At 44.4% G+C, this 19,715-nt stretch overlaps 3 protein-coding genes across 3 annotated transcripts; all 3 read left to right on the top strand.

Annotated features, from left to right (window-relative positions):
• Positions 1 to 4,747: 4,747 nt before the first annotated feature.
• LOC310791716 (E3 ubiquitin-protein ligase TRIM21-like) lies at positions 4,748 to 6,379 on the top strand (the record flags this gene model as incomplete). Its single annotated transcript, XM_083653371.1, has 1 exon — positions 4,748 to 6,379. The coding sequence occupies one exon, from the start codon at positions 4,748 to 4,750 to the stop codon at positions 6,377 to 6,379; it is 1,632 nt and encodes a 543-aa protein (XP_083509497.1).
• A 4,606-nt stretch (positions 6,380 to 10,985) lies between these two features.
• LOC310791708 (E3 ubiquitin-protein ligase TRIM21-like) lies at positions 10,986 to 12,668 on the top strand (the record flags this gene model as incomplete). The annotated part of the gene is made up of 1 exon (XM_083653363.1): positions 10,986 to 12,668. One exon carries the CDS (start codon positions 10,986 to 10,988, stop codon positions 12,621 to 12,623), a length of 1,638 nt encoding a protein of 545 aa, XP_083509489.1. The 3' UTR covers positions 12,624 to 12,668.
• A 4,350-nt stretch (positions 12,669 to 17,018) lies between these two features.
• LOC310791713 (E3 ubiquitin-protein ligase TRIM21-like) lies at positions 17,019 to 18,650 on the top strand (the record flags this gene model as incomplete). Its single annotated transcript, XM_083653368.1, has 1 exon — positions 17,019 to 18,650. The coding sequence occupies one exon, from the start codon at positions 17,019 to 17,021 to the stop codon at positions 18,648 to 18,650; it is 1,632 nt and encodes a 543-aa protein (XP_083509494.1).
• Between the last annotated feature and the right edge of the window lie 1,065 nt (positions 18,651 to 19,715).

The following is a 19,715-nucleotide window of genomic DNA, read 5'->3' as shown; positions in this document are numbered from 1 at the left end:
TCTTATGAATACGGATATTAAGGATACAATAATAAATTTAATAACGGTAAATTGTATCTATGGAGCACTTTTCATGGTATTCAGACGCTTTACAAGGGGGTTTAAAAAGATCAAGTAAACAACACATTTAAAACATAATACACAATACAAATGATCAAAGAATGAGGGAAAAGACAATACAGTTATCACAGGTTAAAAGCACAGGTGAGTTTCTAGTAATGATTTGAATGTGGGCTGAAAAAAAGGAATAACTGACTGAGGCTATTCCAATGAACTTCTGCTTATGTGCCGGATCAGAGTCACTAGCCCACCACAGGTGATCGGTCAGGATCAAAAGTCCAAGAAAGAAGGTTTAGTACTTTTATTCAACCCATGTGTTTCCGTAGTCCTGCATCCAGGTATTACTTTAGGTGTGGTTTCCTAAGAAACAAATAAACAATGGAAACATGAATAACTCAAATGGATTGAGTGACCAAACAATTGAGCTATATAACTACGAACAAAGTTCCATACTCAAATGGACCAAAAGGTGGCTCTCTAACACAATATATGCAGTACAGAAACAAACAGATAATTACTATTATCTAATACCAGCAATTCCCATAACACAATTGACCATTTAACATATATAATCAATACTGCCCCGAGATGTGAGCTTAAACTATGCTCATTTACAGGTTTCAACATCCTCTTTAGACAGAATGCACATATACACACATTATAGGATGCACAAATTACAAATGTAAGGTAAATACAAATAGTTGCTCAACCCAAATATGAAATGCCCATAAACTAATGAATGATGAAGGTCCTATTAGTGAGAATGATAATAAGGTAGTGGGTTTATAGATAATAGGGGATGAAAAGGGGATGGCCTTTTTAACAGGGCAGTTTAATGCAGTCTCTGATGTGTTTAGGGAGAGAGTTCCAGAGGGAGGGGGCAGCAAGGGAGACGGCTCTGTCACCCCGGGTCCAGCGCTTGGTCCTGAGTGGTGGAGACAAGAGGTTTGCATCGGAGGATCGGAGGCTATGGGAGGGGGTATGGTGGTGGAGCAGGTCGGTGAGGTAGGAGGGGGTATGGTGGTGGAGCAGGTCAGTGAGGTAGGAGGGGGTATGGTGGTGGAGCAGGTCAGTGAGGTAGGAGGGGCTATGGTGGTGGAGCAGGTCAGTGAGGTAGGAGGGGGTATTGTGGTGGAGCAGGTCGGTGAGGTAGGAGGGGTATGGTGGTGGAGCAGGTCGGTGAGGTAGGAGGGGGTATGGTGGTGGAGCAGGTCGGTGAGGTAGGAGGGGGTATTGTGGTGGAGCAGGTCCGTGAGGTAGGAGGGGGTATTGTGGTGGAGCAGGTCGGTGAGGTAGGAGGGGTATGGTGGTGGAGCAGGTCCGTGAGGTAGGAGGGGGTATGGTGGTGGAGCATGTCCGTGAGGTAGGAGGGGGTATGGTGGTGGAGCAGGTCGGTGAGGTAGGAGGGGGTATGGTGGTGGAGCAGGTCAGTGAGGTAGGAGGGGGTATGGTGGTGGAGCAGGTCGGTGAGGTAGGAGGGGGTATTGTGGTGGAGCAGGTCGGTGAGGTAGGAGGGGTATGGTGGTGGAGCAGGTCCGTGAGGTAGGAGGGGGTATGGTGGTGGAGCAGGTCGGTGAGGTAGGAGGGGGTATGGTGGTGGAGCAGGTCGGTGAGGTAGGAGGGGGTATTGTGGTGGAGCAGGTCAGTCAGGTAGGAGGGGGTATTGTGGTGGAGCAGGTCGGTGAGGTAGGAGGGGGTATGGTGGTGGAGCAGGTCCGTGAGGTAGGAGGGGGTATGGTGGTGGAGCAGGTCCGTGAGGTAGGAGGGGGTATGGTGGTGGAGCAGGTCGGTGAGGTAGGAGGGGGTATGGTGGTGGAGCAGGTCGGTGAGGTAGGAGGGGGTATGGTGGTGGAGCAGGTCAGTGAGGTAGGAGGGGGTATGGTGGTGGAGCAGGTCGGTGAGGTAGGAGGGGGTATGGTGGTGGAGCAGGTCGGTGAGGTAGGAGGGGGTATTGTGGTGGAGCAGGTCCGTGAGGTAGGAGGGGTATGGTCGTGGAGCAGGTCCGTGAGGTAGCAGGGGGTATGGTGGTGGAGCAGGTCGGTGAGGTAGGAGGGGGTATGGTGGTGGAGCAGGTCAGTGAGGTAGGAGGGGGTATGGTGGTGGAGCAGGTCCGTGAGGTAGGAGGGGGTATGGTGGTGGAGCAGGTCGGTGAGGTAGGAGGGGGTATGGTGGTGGAGCAGGTCGGTGAGGTAAGAGGGGGCCTGGCTTAAGCTACCAAATACTTCACACTGGGAAGAAATTAACTACAGTAAAGCTAACAGGGAGAATCATAGGGAAAAATGTGGTTAACTAAAGCTACTTATAAAAAGTAGTTTACATTACAGCAGATAGTCTTGAATTCTGGACAAAATCATATCCAACAATAAACATTCTCAGATTTGGGTCCAAGAGACACAATCTTATCAAATGGGGGTCTGTGGTGCTAATGTGGACTAAATTAGAGGTCTTGATATGAAAAGAGTTGAGAATCATTGGTGTAGGATTGAATGGGAATGAGCTTTGTGTGTGTGTGTGTGTGTGTGTGTGTGTGTGTGTGTGTGTGTGTGTGTGTGTGTGTGTGTGTGTGTGTGTGTGTGTGTGTGTGTGCGCGCGCATGTGGGACAAACATGGAATAATGACGCAACTTTTGTAATACTATTCTGATTTTTTGCAATTTCTCCATCTATCTAAATGCATTTGACGTTTGACATACAATCATTTTTACTAACAACAAAACAAACAAACATGCCTGTTAATCATTTTAAGGTTGTCAAGTGTTGTGTTGGCAGATTTTGCTCTGCCTTAGTGTCTTTACTTGCTACATTCATCTACTCAAGTAAGATTTTTTCTTCAAGATTAATTTTAATAGCCATAATGAGTAATCATATTACAAAGGAGGATTTGACTTAGGGCAAGTATGCAGCGCAGCGATCACATCAATATCCCATATGAATTCTCCTGAGCCGTATCTCATACTCTCTCGCCTCTATTTTCCCCTCTCTCTGCTCTGTGCAAGACTAAAATATTAAGTAGGCCTACAGGATCAATCCAATCCATCTAACACAATATTTGTATGCTGCTCATTGTTTGCCTAAATCACAAATTACACTGTTACATGTTTATATGTGTGTTCATAAAAAAATAAATGCACAATAAACTTGTGTGCCAACTATTTGTGGTACAACAGCTCTCTAATGGTAAGAATGAAAATGAATCAACGAATTGATTTGACCCCTCCCCCCCCCCCCCCCCCCCCCCGCCCAGAAAAAGGCGGAGCAACAGGAAACGCAGGAGAGCGAATTTCAACGTCACATTCCGGAATTGAAAGAGAAAGTAACTTGCGACAAGATTGCTGTTTGCTGCAGTCGAGAAAAGACCTGCGTCTGTCCAATTCTCAAGTGAGTTTCGAGAAAGGACTCTCAAAAGAAAAGAAAACTATCGGTGAGTAACAGCAGATCATATTTACTGTGTTGAAACAGAGCAAGAAAGAACACAAACTTGAGCTGTAGGCCGATCCAGATAGGCCTAATGGAATGGATTTCGGTTTGTCATGTATCTTTAGAGATTTCAACTGAAGTGTTTAGTGTACGTCCAAAAGTTAATAGACCCCACTTGCTTTCAGACATTCTTAAAGTGACAAAGAGGAGAGCTAGAGTGCCCACTAACTTCAAAGGCTTTATCAGCATGGTCTTCATCAGGCCATCAGCTGACAGGTGGGCGGGCCTTATTGGTTTAATGTGTTCTGTTAATTCTGAATGTGTTACATAGCGTTCATGTTTGACCCAGAGGTCAGTCAAATCTGTGCCTGGGAATAATCCATTGACAATCTAATGTTCTAATTTTTACAATTTAGAAAGTTCCCACTGAATATGACATCAAGAAAATATCATCAATGTAGCCTACTGACCACAGAGTAGTAATACAGTGATAAAAATGATTATTAAGAGGATTTTAAACAGATAAACACAGTCATGGGAGAAAAACTTGAGCCAACTAGAACACCATGCAGTCTTTTGTCAGTAAATGTTGTCCCTAAAGATAAGACATTATTGTGAATGATCCAGGCAGTTAAAGACAGTAAATGTTGTCCCTAAAGATAAGACATTATTGTGAATGATCCAGGCAGTTAAAGACAGTAAATGTTGTCCCTAAAGATAAGACATTATTGTGAATGATCCAGGCAGTTAAAGACAGTAAATGTTGTCCCTAAAGATAAGACATTATTGTGAATGATCCAGGCAGTTAAAGACAGTAAAGGAACAACTGGATATCCAGCCGTGTCACAAAGCAGGCATGAACTCATGATAGAGATGTTAGCATATAGGCTACCAAGAAGTGTGAATGGAGATTACTGAGGCCAGACATTTTATTCAAGACATTAGTTGTGTCCTCAATATAGGAGGACAGTTTCATTATGGTATAATGAAGTCAATAGATGCAGGTTTGGTGAATGAACCATTGTCATATAAAATAGGGAGACCTGAGGTGGGTTGTCTCTAGGCTCTAGGCAAGACATCAGTTGTGTCCTCAATATAGGAGGACAGTTTCATTATGGTATAATGAAGTCAATAGATGCAGACTTTAAAAGTGAATAAAATGTGAGTGTAGTCCCTTTTTTATCCAACTTCAATTCCCTTTTTAAGGTATTGTCATTCAAGAATGATGTAATAAATGTTGTTATTTCACACTTTCCCTTCAGGTCTCAGATATGTCTGCTGCCAGCAGTCTCCTCTCTGAAGAGCAGTTTCTGTGCTCCATCTGTCTGGATGTGTTCACTGATCCAGTCTCCACACCATGTGGACACAACTTCTGCAAGAACTGTATCACACAGCACTGGGATGTTAGTGTCCAGTGCCAGTGTCCCATGTGTAAAGAGGTTTTTGACAGAAGACCTCTGCTGCGGGTCAATACTTTCATATCTGAGATGGTTGCTCAGTTCAGGAAGTCAACTCAGATGAAAGCCAGCAGCTGCCCAGAGCAACAAAGTACCAAACCAGGAGAAGTTCCCTGTGACGTCTGTACTGGGACCAAACGGAAGGCCCAGAAGTCCTGCCTGGTGTGTCTGGTCTCCTACTGTGAGACTCACCTGGAGCCTCATCAGAGAATCTCAGCCCTGAAGAGACACAAGCTGATGGATCCTGTGGAGAACCTGGAAGACAGGATGTGTAAGAAGCATGACAGACCGCTGGAGCTGTTCTGCAAGACGGACCAGATGTGTGTCTGTCAGTTCTGCACTGAGTCAGACCACAGGTCACATCGCTTTGTTCCTCTGGAAGAAGAATATAAAGGAAAGAAGGCTGAACTGGGGAAGACGGAGGCTGAAATTCAGCAGATGATCCAGGAGAGACGACTGAAGATTCAGGAGATCAAACAGTCAGTAGAGCTCAGTAATGCAAATGCAGACAGAGAGATAGCAGACAGTGTGCAGGTCTTCACTGCTCTGAAGCAGTCTGTGGAGAGAGGCCAGGCTGAGCTCATTCAGACGATTGAAGAGAAGCAGAAAACAACAGAGAAACAGGGTGAAGGCGTCATCAAAGAGCTGGAACAGGAAATCTCTGAGCTGATGAAGAGAACCGCTGAGGTGGAGCAGCTCTCACACACTGAAGACCACCTCCACCTCCTCCAAACCTTCCCATCCCTGAACACTCCTCCACACACCAAAGACTGGACAGAGGTCAGTGTCCACTCATCATATGAGGGGACTGTGAGGAGAGCTGTGGCTCAGCTGGAGGAGACACTCAGTAAAGAGATGGAGAAGCTGCTTGCTGATGTTGAGCTGAAGAGGGTCCAGCAGTTTACAGTGGATGTGACTCTGGATCCTGATACAGCAAATCCCCATCTCATCCTGTCTGATGACGGGAAACAAGTACATGATGGTGATGTAAAGAAGAATCTCCCAGACAACCCAGAGAGATTTTCTTCTTGTGCCTGTGTCTTAGCAAAGCAGAGCTTCTCTTCAGGGAAGTTTTACTACGAGGTCCAGGTTGAAGGGAAGACTGCCTGGGATGTAGGAGTGGCCAGAGGATCCATCAACAGGAAGGGATTGATCACACTGAGTCCTGAGAAAGGCTACTGGACTGTATTGCTGAGGAATGGAAATGAGTACAAAGCTGCTGCTGTCCTCCTCTCTCTGAAGATGAAGCCTCAGAAGGTCGGGGTGTTTGTGGATTATGAGGAGGGTCTGGTCTCTTTTTATGATGTAGATGCTGCAGCTCTGATCTACTCCTTTACTGGCTGCACCTTCACTGAGAAACTCTACCCATACTTCGGTCCCTGTCCTAATAATGGTGGTAAAAACTCCGCCCCTCTGATCATCTCTCCTGTCAATCAGACAGATTAGACTGATCAGTAATTTGCCTCAGGATTCATTGTCAGTTAAGACAGTTTACACATATGTTGTTTTGTCTTCAGGTAACTAATAACCATTAATGTTGAATTTTATTTTATAGAACAACAACAACACTTTTCAGACTTGTCTAGTACATTTGAAGATTAATTTGTTCTTTCAATAGGGCTCAGTCTCCACTGAGAGAAGACCAGTAACTACTGATGTATCTTGTCTCTTTACCTTTTCTTCCTCTTGGCAGAATGTGTGGTGTTATGGCTCATGTTCATGTGATGTAGACATAATGATTTAGTTAGATCATGTGGGGGGGTTAAAGTTAAAGAAGAGTTCAGTATTTCCTTTCATATCCTGTTTTTCTTTGATCATTAAAGTGAGTGTGTGAAAACGACACATTTTCCAGTTTCATTGTAACATCTCTATTCACTCCTCTAACGGTGCATGATGCACACCACAGTGACACTAGTCAGTTGTTCATTCATTCATTGTGTATTGGATGCATCTGTCATCTCTTTCCAAAGCATGCTGGGATACCTGGCGATGGATGAGAGCAACAACAGCGACGTGAGGAGGGGCCAGAAGACAGCAAGACAACCAATCAAGCTGCAGCACCAAGCGAGCAGTGACTCCAAGCCACTTTTGTCGTGCTGGTGTGCGTTGGCCGTGCAGAGCTGACTTCCTGTTGCAGTGTTTGTTAATACAATATAGAGCTGACTTCCTGTTGCAGTGTTTGCTAATACAATATAGAGCTTAGCAGGTCCAAAACAACAAGTCCGGCCCGGCCTGAACCTGAATCCTTAGTAAGTTGACTGTTTATCTATTCTTCTAAACTATATCCATGTGTCTGTTCAGTCTCATGAATACATACGGTTTTAAGGATACAATAATAATAAATTTCATAACACTACATTGTATTTATGGAGCACTTTTCATGGTATTCAGAGGCTTTACAAGGGGGTTTAAAAAGATCAAGTAAACAACACATTAAAAACATAATACACAATACAAATGATCAAAGAATGAGGGAAAAGACAATACAGTTATCGCAGGTTAAAAGCACAGGTGAGTTTCTAGTAATGATTTGAATGTGGGCAGTTTAATGCAGTCTCTGATGTGTTGGGAGAGAGTTCCAGAGGGAGGGGGAGACGGCTCTGTCACCCCGGGTCCAGCGCTTGGTCCTCAGTGGTGGAGACAAGAGGTTTGCATCGGAGGATCGGAGGCTATGGGAGGGGGTATGGTGGTGGAGCAGGTCGGTGAGGTAGGAGGGGGTATGGTGGTGGAGCAGGTCAGTGAGGTAGGAGGGGGTATGGTGGTAGAGCAGGTCGGTGAGGTAGGAGGAGGTATGGTGGTGGAGCAGGTCAGTGAGGTAGGAGGGGGTATGGTGGTGGAGCAGGTCAGTGAGGTAGGAGGGGGTATGGTGGTGGAGCAGGTCGGTGAGATAGGAGGGGGTATGGTGGTGGAGCAGGTCAGTGAGGTAGGAGGGGGTATGGTGGTGGAGCAGGTCAGTGAGGTAAGAGGGGGTATGGTGGTGGAGCAGGTCGGTGAGGTAGGAGGGGGTATGGTGGTAGAGCAGGTCGGTGAGGTAGGAGGGGGTATGGTGGTGGAGCAGGTCGGTGAGATAGGAGGGGGTATGGTGGTGGAGCAGGTCAGTGAGGTAGGAGGGGGTATGGTGGTGGAGCAGGTCAGTGAGGTAGGAGGGGGTATGGTGGTGGAGCAGGTCAGTGAGGTAGGAGGGGGTATGGTGGTGGAGCAGGTCGGTGAGGTAGGAGGGGGTATGGTGGTGGAGCAGGTCGGTGAGGTAGGAGGGGGTATGGTGGTGGAGCAGGTCGGTGAGGTAGGAGGGGGTATGGTGGTGGAGCAGGTCGGTGAGATAGGAGGGGGTATGGTGGTGGAGCAGGTCAGTGAGGTAGGAGGGGGTATGGTGGTGGAGCAGGTCAGTGAGGTAGGAGGGGGTATGGTGGTGGAGCAGGTCAGTGAGGTAGGAGGGGGTATGGTGGTGGAGCAGGTCGGTGAGGTAGGAGGGGGTATGGTGGTGGAGCAGGTCCATGAGGTAGGAGGGGGCCTGGCTTAAGCTACCAAATACTTCACACTGGGAAGAAATTAACTACAGTAAAGCTAACAGGGAGAATCATAGGGAGAAATGTGGTTAACTAAAGCTACTTATAAAAAGTAGCTAGTTGACAGTACAGCAGATAGTCTTGAATTCTGGACAAAATCATATCCAACAATAAACATATTCTCAGATTTGGGTCCAAGAGACACAATCTCATCAAATGGGGGTCTGTGGTGCTAATGTGGACTAAATTAGAGGTCTTGATATGAAAAGGGTTGAGAATCATTAGTGTAGGATTGAATGGGAATGAGCTGTGTGTGTGTGTGTGTGTGTGTGTGTGTGTGTGTGTGTGTGTGTGTGTGTGTGTGTGTGTGTGTGTGTGTGTGTGTGTGTGTGTGTGTGTGTGTGTGTGTGTGTGTGTGTGTGTGTGTGCGCATGTGTGTCTCTCCACTGTTGGCTAGCTGTGGCCGCCCTCAGCCTTTGGATGGTTGCAGTCATGCACCATGAATTCTTAATACACACTGTATGTTCCTGCCATCACACAGGGGAAGTCAATATGACCCAGCAGTGGGCAATTTCTCCATCTATCTAAATGCATTTGAAGTTTGACATACAATCATTTTTACTAACAACAAAACAAACAAACATGCCTGTTAATCATTTTAAGGTTGTCAAGTGTTGTGTTGGCAGATTTTGCTCTGCCTTAGTGTCTTTACTTGCTACATTGATCTACTCAAGTAAGATTTTTTGTTCAAGATTCATTTTAATAGCCATAATGAGTAATCATATTACAAAGGAGGATTTGACTTAGGGCAAGTATGCAGCGCAGCGATCACATCAATATCCCATATGAATTCTCCTGAGCCGTATCTCATACTCTCTCGCCTCTATTTTCCCCTCTCTCTGCTCTGTGCAAGACTAAAATATTAAGTAGGCCTACAGGATCAATCCAATCCATCCAACACAATATTTGTATGCTGCTCATTGTTTGCCCAAATCACAAATTACACTGTATGATGTCATGTTTATATGTGTGTTCATAAAAAAATAAATGCACAATAAACTTGTGTGCCAACTATTTGTGGTACTACAGCTCTCTAATGGTAAGAATAAAAATGAATCAACACATTGATTTGACCCGCCCCCCCCCCCCGCACAAAAAAAGGCGGAGCAACAGGAAACGCAGGAGAGCGAATTTCAACGTCACATTCCGGAATTGAAAGAGAAAGTAACTTGCGACAAGATTGCTGTTTGCTGCAGTCGAGAAAAGACCTGCGTCTGTCCAATTCTCAAGTGAGCTTCGAGAAAAGACTCTCAAAAGAAAAGAAAACTAGCGGTGAGTAACAGCAGATTATATTTACTGTGTTGAAACAGAGCAAGAAAGAACACAAACTTGAGCTGTCGGCCGATCCAGATAGGCCTAATGGAATGGAATTCGGTTTGTCCTGTATCTTTAGAGATTTCAACTGAAGTGTTTAGTGTACGTCCAAAAGTTAATAGACCCCACTTGCTTTCAGACACTCTTAAAGTGACAAAGAGGAGAGCTAGGAGTGCCCACTAACTTCAAAGCCTTTATCAGCATGGTCTTCATCAGGCCATCAGCTGACAGGTGGGCGGGCCTTATTGGTTTAATGTGTTCTGTTAATTCTGAATGTTACATAGCGTTCATGTTTGACCCAGAGGTCAGTCAAATCTGTGCCTGGGAATAATCCATTGACAATCTAATGTTCTCATTTTTACAATTTAATATATGAAAGTTCCCACTGAATATGACATCAAGAAAATATCATCAATGTAGCCTACTGACCACAGAGTAGTAATACAGTGATACAAATGATTATTAAGAGGATTTTAAACAGATAAACACAGTCATGGGAGAAAAACTTGAGCCAACTAGAACACCATGCAGTCTTTTGTCAGTAAATGTTGTCCCTAAAGATAAGACATTATTGTGAATGATCCAGGCAGTTAAAGACAGTAAATGTTGTCCCTAAAGATAAGACATTATTGTGAATGATCCAGGCAGTTAAAGACAGTAAATGTTGTCCCTAAAGATAAGACATTATTGTGAATGATCCAGGCAGTTAAAGACAGTAAAGGAACAACTGGATATCCAGCCGTGTCACAAAGCAGACATGAACTCATGATAGAGATGTTAGCATATAGGCTACCAAGAAGTGTGCATGGAGATTACTGAGGCGAGACATTTTATTCAAGACATCAGTTGTGTCCTCAATATAGGAGGACAGTTTCATTATGGTATAATGAAGTCAATACATGCAGGTTTGGTGAATGAACCATTGTCATATAAAATAGGGAGACCTGAGGTGGGTTGTCTCTAGGCTCTAGGCAAGACATCAGTTGTGTCCTCAATATAGGAGGACAGTTTCATTATGGTATAATGAAGTCAATAGATGCAGACTTTAAAAGTGAATAAAATGTGAGTGTAGTCCCTTTTTTATCCAACTTCAATTCCCTTTTTAAGGCATTGTCATTCAAGAATGATGTAATAAATGTTGTTATTTCACACTTTCCCTTCAGGTCTCAGATATGTCTGCTGCCAGCAGTCTCCTCTCTGAAGAGCAGTTTCTGTGCTCCATCTGTCTGGATGTGTTCACTGATCCAGTCTCCACACCATGTGGACACAACTTCTGCAAGAACTGTATCACACAACACTGGGATGTTAGTGTCCAGTGCCAGTGTCCCATGTGTAAAGAGGTTTTTGACAGAAGACCTCTGCTGCGGGTCAATACTTTCATATCTGAGATGGTTGCTCAGTTCAGGAAGTCAGCTCAGATGAAAGCCAGGAGCTGCCCAGACCAACAAAGTGCCAAACCAGGAGAAGTTCCCTGTGACGTCTGCACTGGGACCAAAGAGAAGGCCCTGAAGTCCTGCCTGGTGTGTCTGACCTCCTACTGTGAAACTCACCTGGAGCCTCATCAGAGAATCTCAGGCCTGAAGAGACACAAGCTGATGGATCCTGTGGAGAACCTGGAAGACAGGATGTGTAAGAAGCATGACAGACCGCTGGAGCTGTTCTGCAAGACTGACCAGATGTGTGTCTGTCAGTTCTGTACTGAGTCAGACCACAAGTCACATCGCTTTGTCCCTCTGGAAGAAGAATATAAAGGAAAGAAGGCTGAACTGGGGAAGACGGAGGCAGAAATCCAGCAGAAGATCCAGGAGAGACGACTGAAGATTCATGAGATCAAACACTCAGTAGAGCTCAGTAAGGCAAATGCAGACAGAGAGATAGCAGACAGTGTGCAGGTCTTCACTGCTCTGAGGCAGTCTGTGGAGAGAGGTCAGGCTGAGCTCATTGAGACGATTGAAGAGAAGCAGAAAACAACAGAGAAACAGGCGGAAGTCTTCATCAAAGAGCTGGAACAGGAAATCTCTGAGCTGATGAAGATAACCGCTGAGGTGGAGCAGCTCTCACACACTGAAGACCACCTTCAACTCCTCCAAAGCTTCCCATCCCTGAACAAGCCTCCACACACCAAAGACTGGACAGAGGTCAGTGTCCACTCATCATATGAGGGGACTGTGAGGAGAGCTGTGGCTCAGCTGGAGGAGACACTCCGTAAAGAGATGGAGAAGCTGCTTGATGTTGAGCTGAAGAGGGTCCAGCAGTTTGCAGTGGATGTGACTCTCGATCCTGATACAGCAAATCCCTGGCTCATCCTGTCTGATGACGGGAAACAAGTACATCATGGTGATGTAAAGAAGAATCTCCCAGACAACCCAGAGAGATTTTCTCTTTGTGCCTGTGTCTTAGCAAAGCAGAGCTTCTCTTCAGGGAAGTTTTACTACGAGGTTCAGGTTAAAGGGAAGACTGACTGGGATGTGGGAGTGGCCAGAGGGTTGAGCAACAGGAAGGATACAAGCACACTGAGACCTGAGAATGGCTACTGGACTGTATGGTTGAGGAATGGAAATGAGTACAGAGCTCTTGCTGGCCCTTCTGTCCTCCTCTCTCTGAAGATGAAGCCTCAGAAGGTGGGGGTGTTTGTGGATTATGAGAAGGGTCTAGTCTGCTTTTATGATGTAGATGCTGCAGCTCTGATCTACTCCTTTACTGGCTGCACCTTCACTGAGAAACTCTACCCATACTTCGGTCCCTGCAATACTAATGGTGGTAAAAACTCCGCCCCTCTGATCATCTCTCCTGTCAATCACACAGATTAGACTAAACATTCATTATCCTCAGGATTCATTGTCAGTCAAGACAATTTACGCACATGTTTTGACTTCAGGTAACTAGCAGCCAGTCTAATGTTGAATTTTATTTTATAGAACAACAAAAACACTTTGCAGACTTGTCTAGCACATTAAGATTATTAATTTGTTCTTTCAATAGGGCTCTCCACTGAGAGAAGACCAGTAACTACTGATGTATCTTGTCTCTTTACCTTTTCTTCCTCTTGGCAGAATGTGTGGTGTTATGGCTCATGTTCATGTGATGTAGACATAATGATTTAGTTAGATCATGTGGGGGGGTTAAAGTTAAAGAAGAATTCAGTATTCTTTCATATCCTGTTTTTCTTTGATCATTAAAGTGAGTGTGTGAAAACTACAACATTTCCAGTTTCATTGTAACATCTCTATTCACTCCTCTAACGGTGCATGATGCACACCACAGTGACACTAGTCAGTTGTTCATTCATTCATTGTGTATTGGATGCATCAGTCATCTCCTTCCAAAGCATGCTGGGATACCTGGTGATGGACGAGAGCAACAACAGCGACGTGAGGAGGGGCCAGAAGACAGCAAGACAACCAATCAAGCTGCAGCACCAAGCGAGCAGTGACTCCAAGCCACTTTTGTCGTGCTGGTGTGCGTTGGCCGTGCAGAGCTGACTTCCTGTTGCAGTGTTTGCTAATACAATATAGAGCTTAGCAGGTCCAAAACAACAAGCCCGGCCCGGCCTGAACCCGAATCTTCCTTAGTAAGTTGGCTGTTTATTCTTCTAAACTATATCCATGTATCTGTTCAGTCTTATGAATACGGATATTAAGGATACAATAATAAATTTAATAACGGTAAATTGTATCTATGGAGCACTTTTCATGGTATTCAGACGCTTTACAAGGGGGTTTAAAAAGATCAAGTAAACAACACATTAAAAACATAATACACAATACTAATGATCAAAGAATGAGGGAAAAGACAATACAGTTATCACAGGTTAAAAGCACAGGTGAGTTTCTAGTAATGATTTGAATGTGGGCTGAAAAAAAGGAATAACTGACTGAGGCTATTCCAATGAACTTCTGCTTATGTGCCGGATCAGAGTCACTAGTCCACCACAGGTGATCGGTCAGAATCAAAAGTCCAAGAAAGAAGGTTTAGTCCTTTTATTCAACCCATGTGTTTCCGTAGTCCTGCATACAGGTATTACTTTAGGTGTGGTTTCCTAAGAAACAAATAAACAATGGAAACATGCATAACTCAAATGGATTGAGTGACCAAACAATTGAGCTATATAACTACGAACAAAGTTCCATACTCAAATGGACCACAAGGTGGCTCTCTAACACAATATATGCAGTACAGAAACAAACAGATAATTACTATTATCTAATACCAGCAATTCCCATAACACAATTGACCATTTAACATACAATCAATACTGCCCCGAGATGTGAGCTTAAACTATGCTCATTTACAGGTTTCAACATCCTCTTTAGACAGAATGCAGGTCAGTGAGGTAGGAGGGGGTATGGTGGTGGAGCAGGTCAGTGAGGTAGGAGGGGGTATGGTGGTGGAGCAGGTCAGTGAGGTAGGAGGGGATATGGTGGTGGAGCAGGTCGGTGAGGTAGGAGGGGGTATGGTGGTGGTGGAGCAGGTCAGTGAGGTAGGAGGGGGTATGGTGGTGGAGCAGGTCGGTGAGGTAGGAGGGGGCCTGGCTTAAGCTACCAAATACTTCACACTGGGAAGAAATTAACTACAGTAAAGCTAACAGGGAGAATCATAGGGAGACATTTGGTTAACTAAAGCTACTTAGAAAAAGTAGTTGACAGTAAAGCAGATAGTCTTGAATTCTGGACAAAATCATATCCAACAATAAACATATTCTCAGATTTGGGTCCAAGAGACACAATCTCATCAAATGGGGGTCTGTGGTGCTAATGTGGACTATTAGAGGTCTTGATATGAAAAGGGTTGAGAATCATTGGTGTAGGATTGAATGGGAATGAGCTGTGTGTGTGTGTGTGTGTGTGTGTGTGTGTGTGTGTGTGTGTGTGTGTGTGTGTGTGTGTGTGTGTGTGCACATGTGTGTCTCTCCACTGTTGGCTAGCTGTGGCCGCCCTCAGCCTTTGGATGGTTGCAGTCAAAGACATGCACCATGAATTCTTAATACACTGTATGTTCCTGCCATCACACAGGGGAAGTCAATATGACCCAGCCGTGGTCAGAAGCTCAGCTCTTCTAGGGAATGTGTGTGTGTGTGTGTGTGTGTGTGTGTGTGTGTGTGTGTGTGTGTGTGTGTGTGTGTGTGTGTGTGTGTGTGTGTGTGTGTGTGTGTGTGTGTGTGTGTGTGGCAAACATGGAATAACGACGCAGATGCTTTTAGATAGCAGAACTAGTTGCGGCACACACATCACATTTTAACAATGGGCTTATGAAATGACTTGGAATATATATATATATTTATTTATCATTTTGGAGGTAAATTGTATTCCCCAATCATTCCAAGTATACCCCCTGCAAGCTGCTCAAGTACCCCTAGGGTACACATAACCCTGGTTGGGAATCACTGCAATAATGCACCAACTAAACTGCATATCGCATATCGCTGTCACCCCCCCCCCCCCCCCCCCCAGGGGGGGGGGTTCTGCTTAAGATAGTGGTTCTCAAACTTTTTCTGTCATGCCCCACTTTGAAGGAGGAAAAATGTTCATGCCCCACCGCCCCAACACAATTGTAACAAAAAGGTCCAAGTTGAACTTTTATTGAAATAACATCAAGATCATGACTATTCCTTTCTATTTTCTTTCAGTAATGTTGTCCAAATAAAAAAACGACTTCCATTTCAACTTTATACAAAATCTTGTGACTGCTACTGTACATCTGTGCTTTTTTAAATAATTAATTAAAATAATCAAACAGAAATTGCAATCACTTTGCTAGAACAAACAAAGTTAACCAGATTGCTCCATCAGATAAAAATCAAATGAAATGTGCAATCACTTTGTTATAACGATATCAATAAAGTTATATCTGTGCAAAAAATAAGAAATATTTTACAAGAAAATTTTGCATTAAGTCTTATCACTGTAGCCTATTAGTGGCTGCAATGAACCCATTTTGCACTGCACATATTTTCAAAAGAACATCAATAAAGTGCAACCTGTGCAAAACTAAACAAAACACGATCAAATATTTGGCAATATGAATGAACCATCATCCATGGAATGAATGCGAAAACAGTCCGACATCAAAACATTGGTTCCACGCTGCATTAGATCACTCCAACCTACCTGTGTATTATGGCAAGTGGCAGGGGCGGTTTTAGCATCAGAGCTTTGGGTGGGCTCAGCCCACCCAATTATTTATGCAAGCATAATTCTACCATATAGTAACCTGTATGCAGAATATATATAGTATACAGTATATAGGGAAACAATTATTTTTTCATCGCTGTAAAACCACAGAACGGTAAAGAAGATATTGATGTGTGTAGTTCTTCATATATCTAGTCTCTTCATTTTGATCTCAAAGTGCGCCAGTTTGATCCATTTTTACTTGAAACTGTACACAATTTTCTTCCGGGGTGGGCTCAGCCCACCCAAAGGTCATGGACCACTGAACCCCTAGGGGGTCCGGGGGCATGTTCTCATTTTTTTTATGAAGGTTTCCACTGAATATGACATCAAGAAAATATCATCAATGTAGCCTACTGACCACAGAGTAGTAATACAGTGATAAAGATGATTATTAAGAGGATTTTAAACAGATAAACACACTCATGGGAGAAAAACTTGAGCCAACTAGAACACCATGCAGTCTTTTGTCAGTAAATGTTGTCCCTAAAGATAAGACATTATTGTGAATGATCCAGGCAGTTAAAGACAGAAAATGTTGTCCCTAAAGATAAGACATTATTGTGCATGATCCAGGCAGTTAAAGACAGTAAATGTTGTCCCTAAAGATAAGACATTATTGTGAATGATCCAGGCAGTTAAAGACAGTAAAGATAAGACATTATTGTGAATGATCCAGGCAGTTAAAGACAGTAAAGGAACAACTGGATATCCAGCCGATCAGGACGTGTCACAAAGCAGACATGAACTCATGATAGAGATGTTAGTATATAGGCTACCAAGAAGTGTGAATGGAGATTACTGAGGACAGTTTCATTATGGTATAATGAAGTCAATACATGCAGGTTTGCATTATGACATCACTGATGATGTCACACATCCATGGGATTTATGACATCACTGATGATGTCACACATCACTGGGATTTATGACATCACTGATGATGTCACAGTGGGATTTATGACATCACTGATGATGTCACAGTGGGATTTAAATGTTATTTCACACTTTCCCTTCAGGTCTCAGTGTTTGGATATGTCTGCTGCCAGCAGTCTCCTCTCTGAAGAGCAGTTTCTGTGCTCCATCTGTCTGGATGTGTTCACTGATCCAGTCACCACACCATGTGGACACAACTTCTGCAAGAACTGCATCACACAGCACTGGGATGTTAGTGTCCAGTGCCAGTGTCCCATGTGTCAGAAGCTTTTCAACAGAAGACCTGAGCTGCATGTCAATACTTTCATATCTGAGATGGCTGCTCAGTTCAGGAAGTCAGCTCAGATGAAAGCCAGCAGCTGCCCAGACCAACAAAGTGCCAAACCAGGAGAAGTTCCCTGTGACGTCTGCACTGGGACCAAAGAGAAGGCCCTGAAGTCCTGCCTGGTGTGTCTGACCTCCTACTGTGAGACTCACCTGGAGCCTCATCAGAGAGTGAGGGGCCTGAAGAGACACAAGCTGATGGATCCTGTGGAGAACCTGGAAGACAGGATGTGTAAGAAGCATGACAGACCGCTGGAGCTGTTCTGCAAGACTGACCAGATGTGTGTCTGTCAGTTCTGTACTGAGTCAGACCACAAGTCACATCGCTTTGTCCCTCTGGAAGAAGAATATAAAGGAAAGAAGGCTGAACTGGGGAAGACGGAGGCTGAAATTCAGCAGAAGATCCAGGAGAGACGACTGAAGATTCAGGAGATCAAACACTCAGTAGAGCTCAGTAAGGCAAATGCAGACAGACAGATAGCAGACAGTGTGCAGGTCTTCACTGCTCTGAAGCAGTCTGTGGAGAGAGGCCAGGCTGAGCTCATTGAGACGATTGAAGAGAAGCAGAAAACAACAGAGAAACAAGGTGAAGGCTTCATCAAAGAGATGGAACAGGAGATCTGTGAGCTGATGAAGAGAACCGCTGAGGTGGAGCAGCTCTCACACACTGAAGACCACCTTCACCTCATCCAAAGCTTCCCATCCCTGAACACTCCTCCACACACCAAAGACTGGACAGAGGTCAGTGTCCACTCAACATATGAGGGGACTGTGAGGAGAGCTGTGGCTCAGCTGGAGGAGACACTCAGGAAAGAGATGGAGAAGCTGCTTGCTGATGTTGAGCTGAAGAGGGTCCAGCAGTTTGCACTGGATGTGACTCTGGATCCTGATACAGCACAAGCACATCTCATCCTGTCTGATGATGGGAAACAAGTACATGTTGGTGATGTAAAGAAGAATCTCCCAGACAACCCAGAGAGATTTTCTTCTTGTACCTGTGTCTTAGCAAAGCAGAGCTTCTCTTCAGGGAAGTTTTACTATGAGGTCCAGGTTAAAGGGAACACTGACTGGGATGTGGGAGTGGCCAGAGAGTCCATCAACAGGAAGGGACGCATCACACTGAGTGCTGAGAAAGGCTACTGGACTGTAGTGTTGAGGAATGGAAATAAGTACAAAGCTGCTGCTGTCCTCCTCTCTCTGAAGAAGAAGCCTCAGAAGGTGGGGGTGTTTGTGGATTATGAGGAGGGTCTGGTCTCCTTTTATGATGTAGATGCTGCAGCTCTGATCTACTCCTTTACTGGCTGCACCTTCACTGAGAAACTCTACCCATACTTCGGTCCCCATACTAATAATGGTGGTAAAAACTCCGCCCCTCTGATCATCTCTCCTGTCAATCAGACAGATTAGACTGATCAGTAATTTTCCTCAGGATTCATTGTCAGTTAAGACAGTTTACACTATGTTGTTTTGTCTTCAGGTAACTATCAGCCAGTCTAATGTTGAATTTTATTTTATAGAACAACAAAAATACTTTTCAGACTTGTCTAGCACATTAAGATTATTAATTTGTTCTTTCAATAGGGCTCAGTCTCCACTGAGAGAAGACAAGTAACTACTGATGTATCTTGTCTCTTTACCTTTTCCTCCTCTTGGCAGAATGTGTGGTGTTATGGCTCATGTTCATGTGATGTAGACATAATGATTTAGTTAGATCATGTGGGGGGGGTTAAAGGTAAAGAAGAATTAAATATTTCCTTTCATATCCTGTTTTTCTTTGATCATTAAAGCTTCTGGCCTACTTAGACGAGGTTAGGAGTGACGGGTGTTTCGCCCGGCTGTCTTTTCATGGACCCCTTACGTGGGATCCCGCACACAACTCTTACAAGCACACAAGCACTTGACGTGGCTGGTTAGTGGTAACATTGGAATGTTGATGTTGATGTTTTTGTCGGAGCCTATGTTCTGAAAATTGCAACCAAAAAAAGTATTTTTCTTTATATCCAGTTTTTCTTTGATCATTAAAGTGAGTGTGTGAAAACGACACATTTTCCAGTTTCATTGTAACATCTCTATTCACTCCTCTAACGGTGCATGATGCACACCACAGTGACACTAGTCAGTTGTTCATTCATTCATTGTGTATTGGATGCGTCTGTCATCTCCTTCCAAAGCATGCTGGGATACCTGGCGATGGACGAGAGCAACAACAGTGACGTGAGGAGGGGCCAGAAGACAGCAAGACAACCAATCAAGCTGCAGCACCAAGCGAGCAGTGACTCCAAGCCACTTTTGTCGTGCTGGTGTGCGTTGGCCGTGCAGAGCTGACTTCCTGTTGCAGTGTTTGCTAATACAATATAGAGCTTAGCAGGTCCAAAACAACAAGCCCGGCCCGGCCTGAACCCAAATCTTTCTTAGTAAGTTGACTGTTTATCTATTCTAAACTATATCCATGTGTCTGTTCAGTCTTATCAA

The sequence above is a fragment of the Poromitra crassiceps genome, assembly GCF_964638095.1.
Source record: "Poromitra crassiceps genome assembly, chromosome: 17".
Lineage (NCBI taxonomy): Eukaryota > Metazoa > Chordata > Actinopteri > Beryciformes > Melamphaidae > Poromitra > Poromitra crassiceps.
This window is presented reverse-complemented; position numbering and strand designations above follow the sequence as displayed.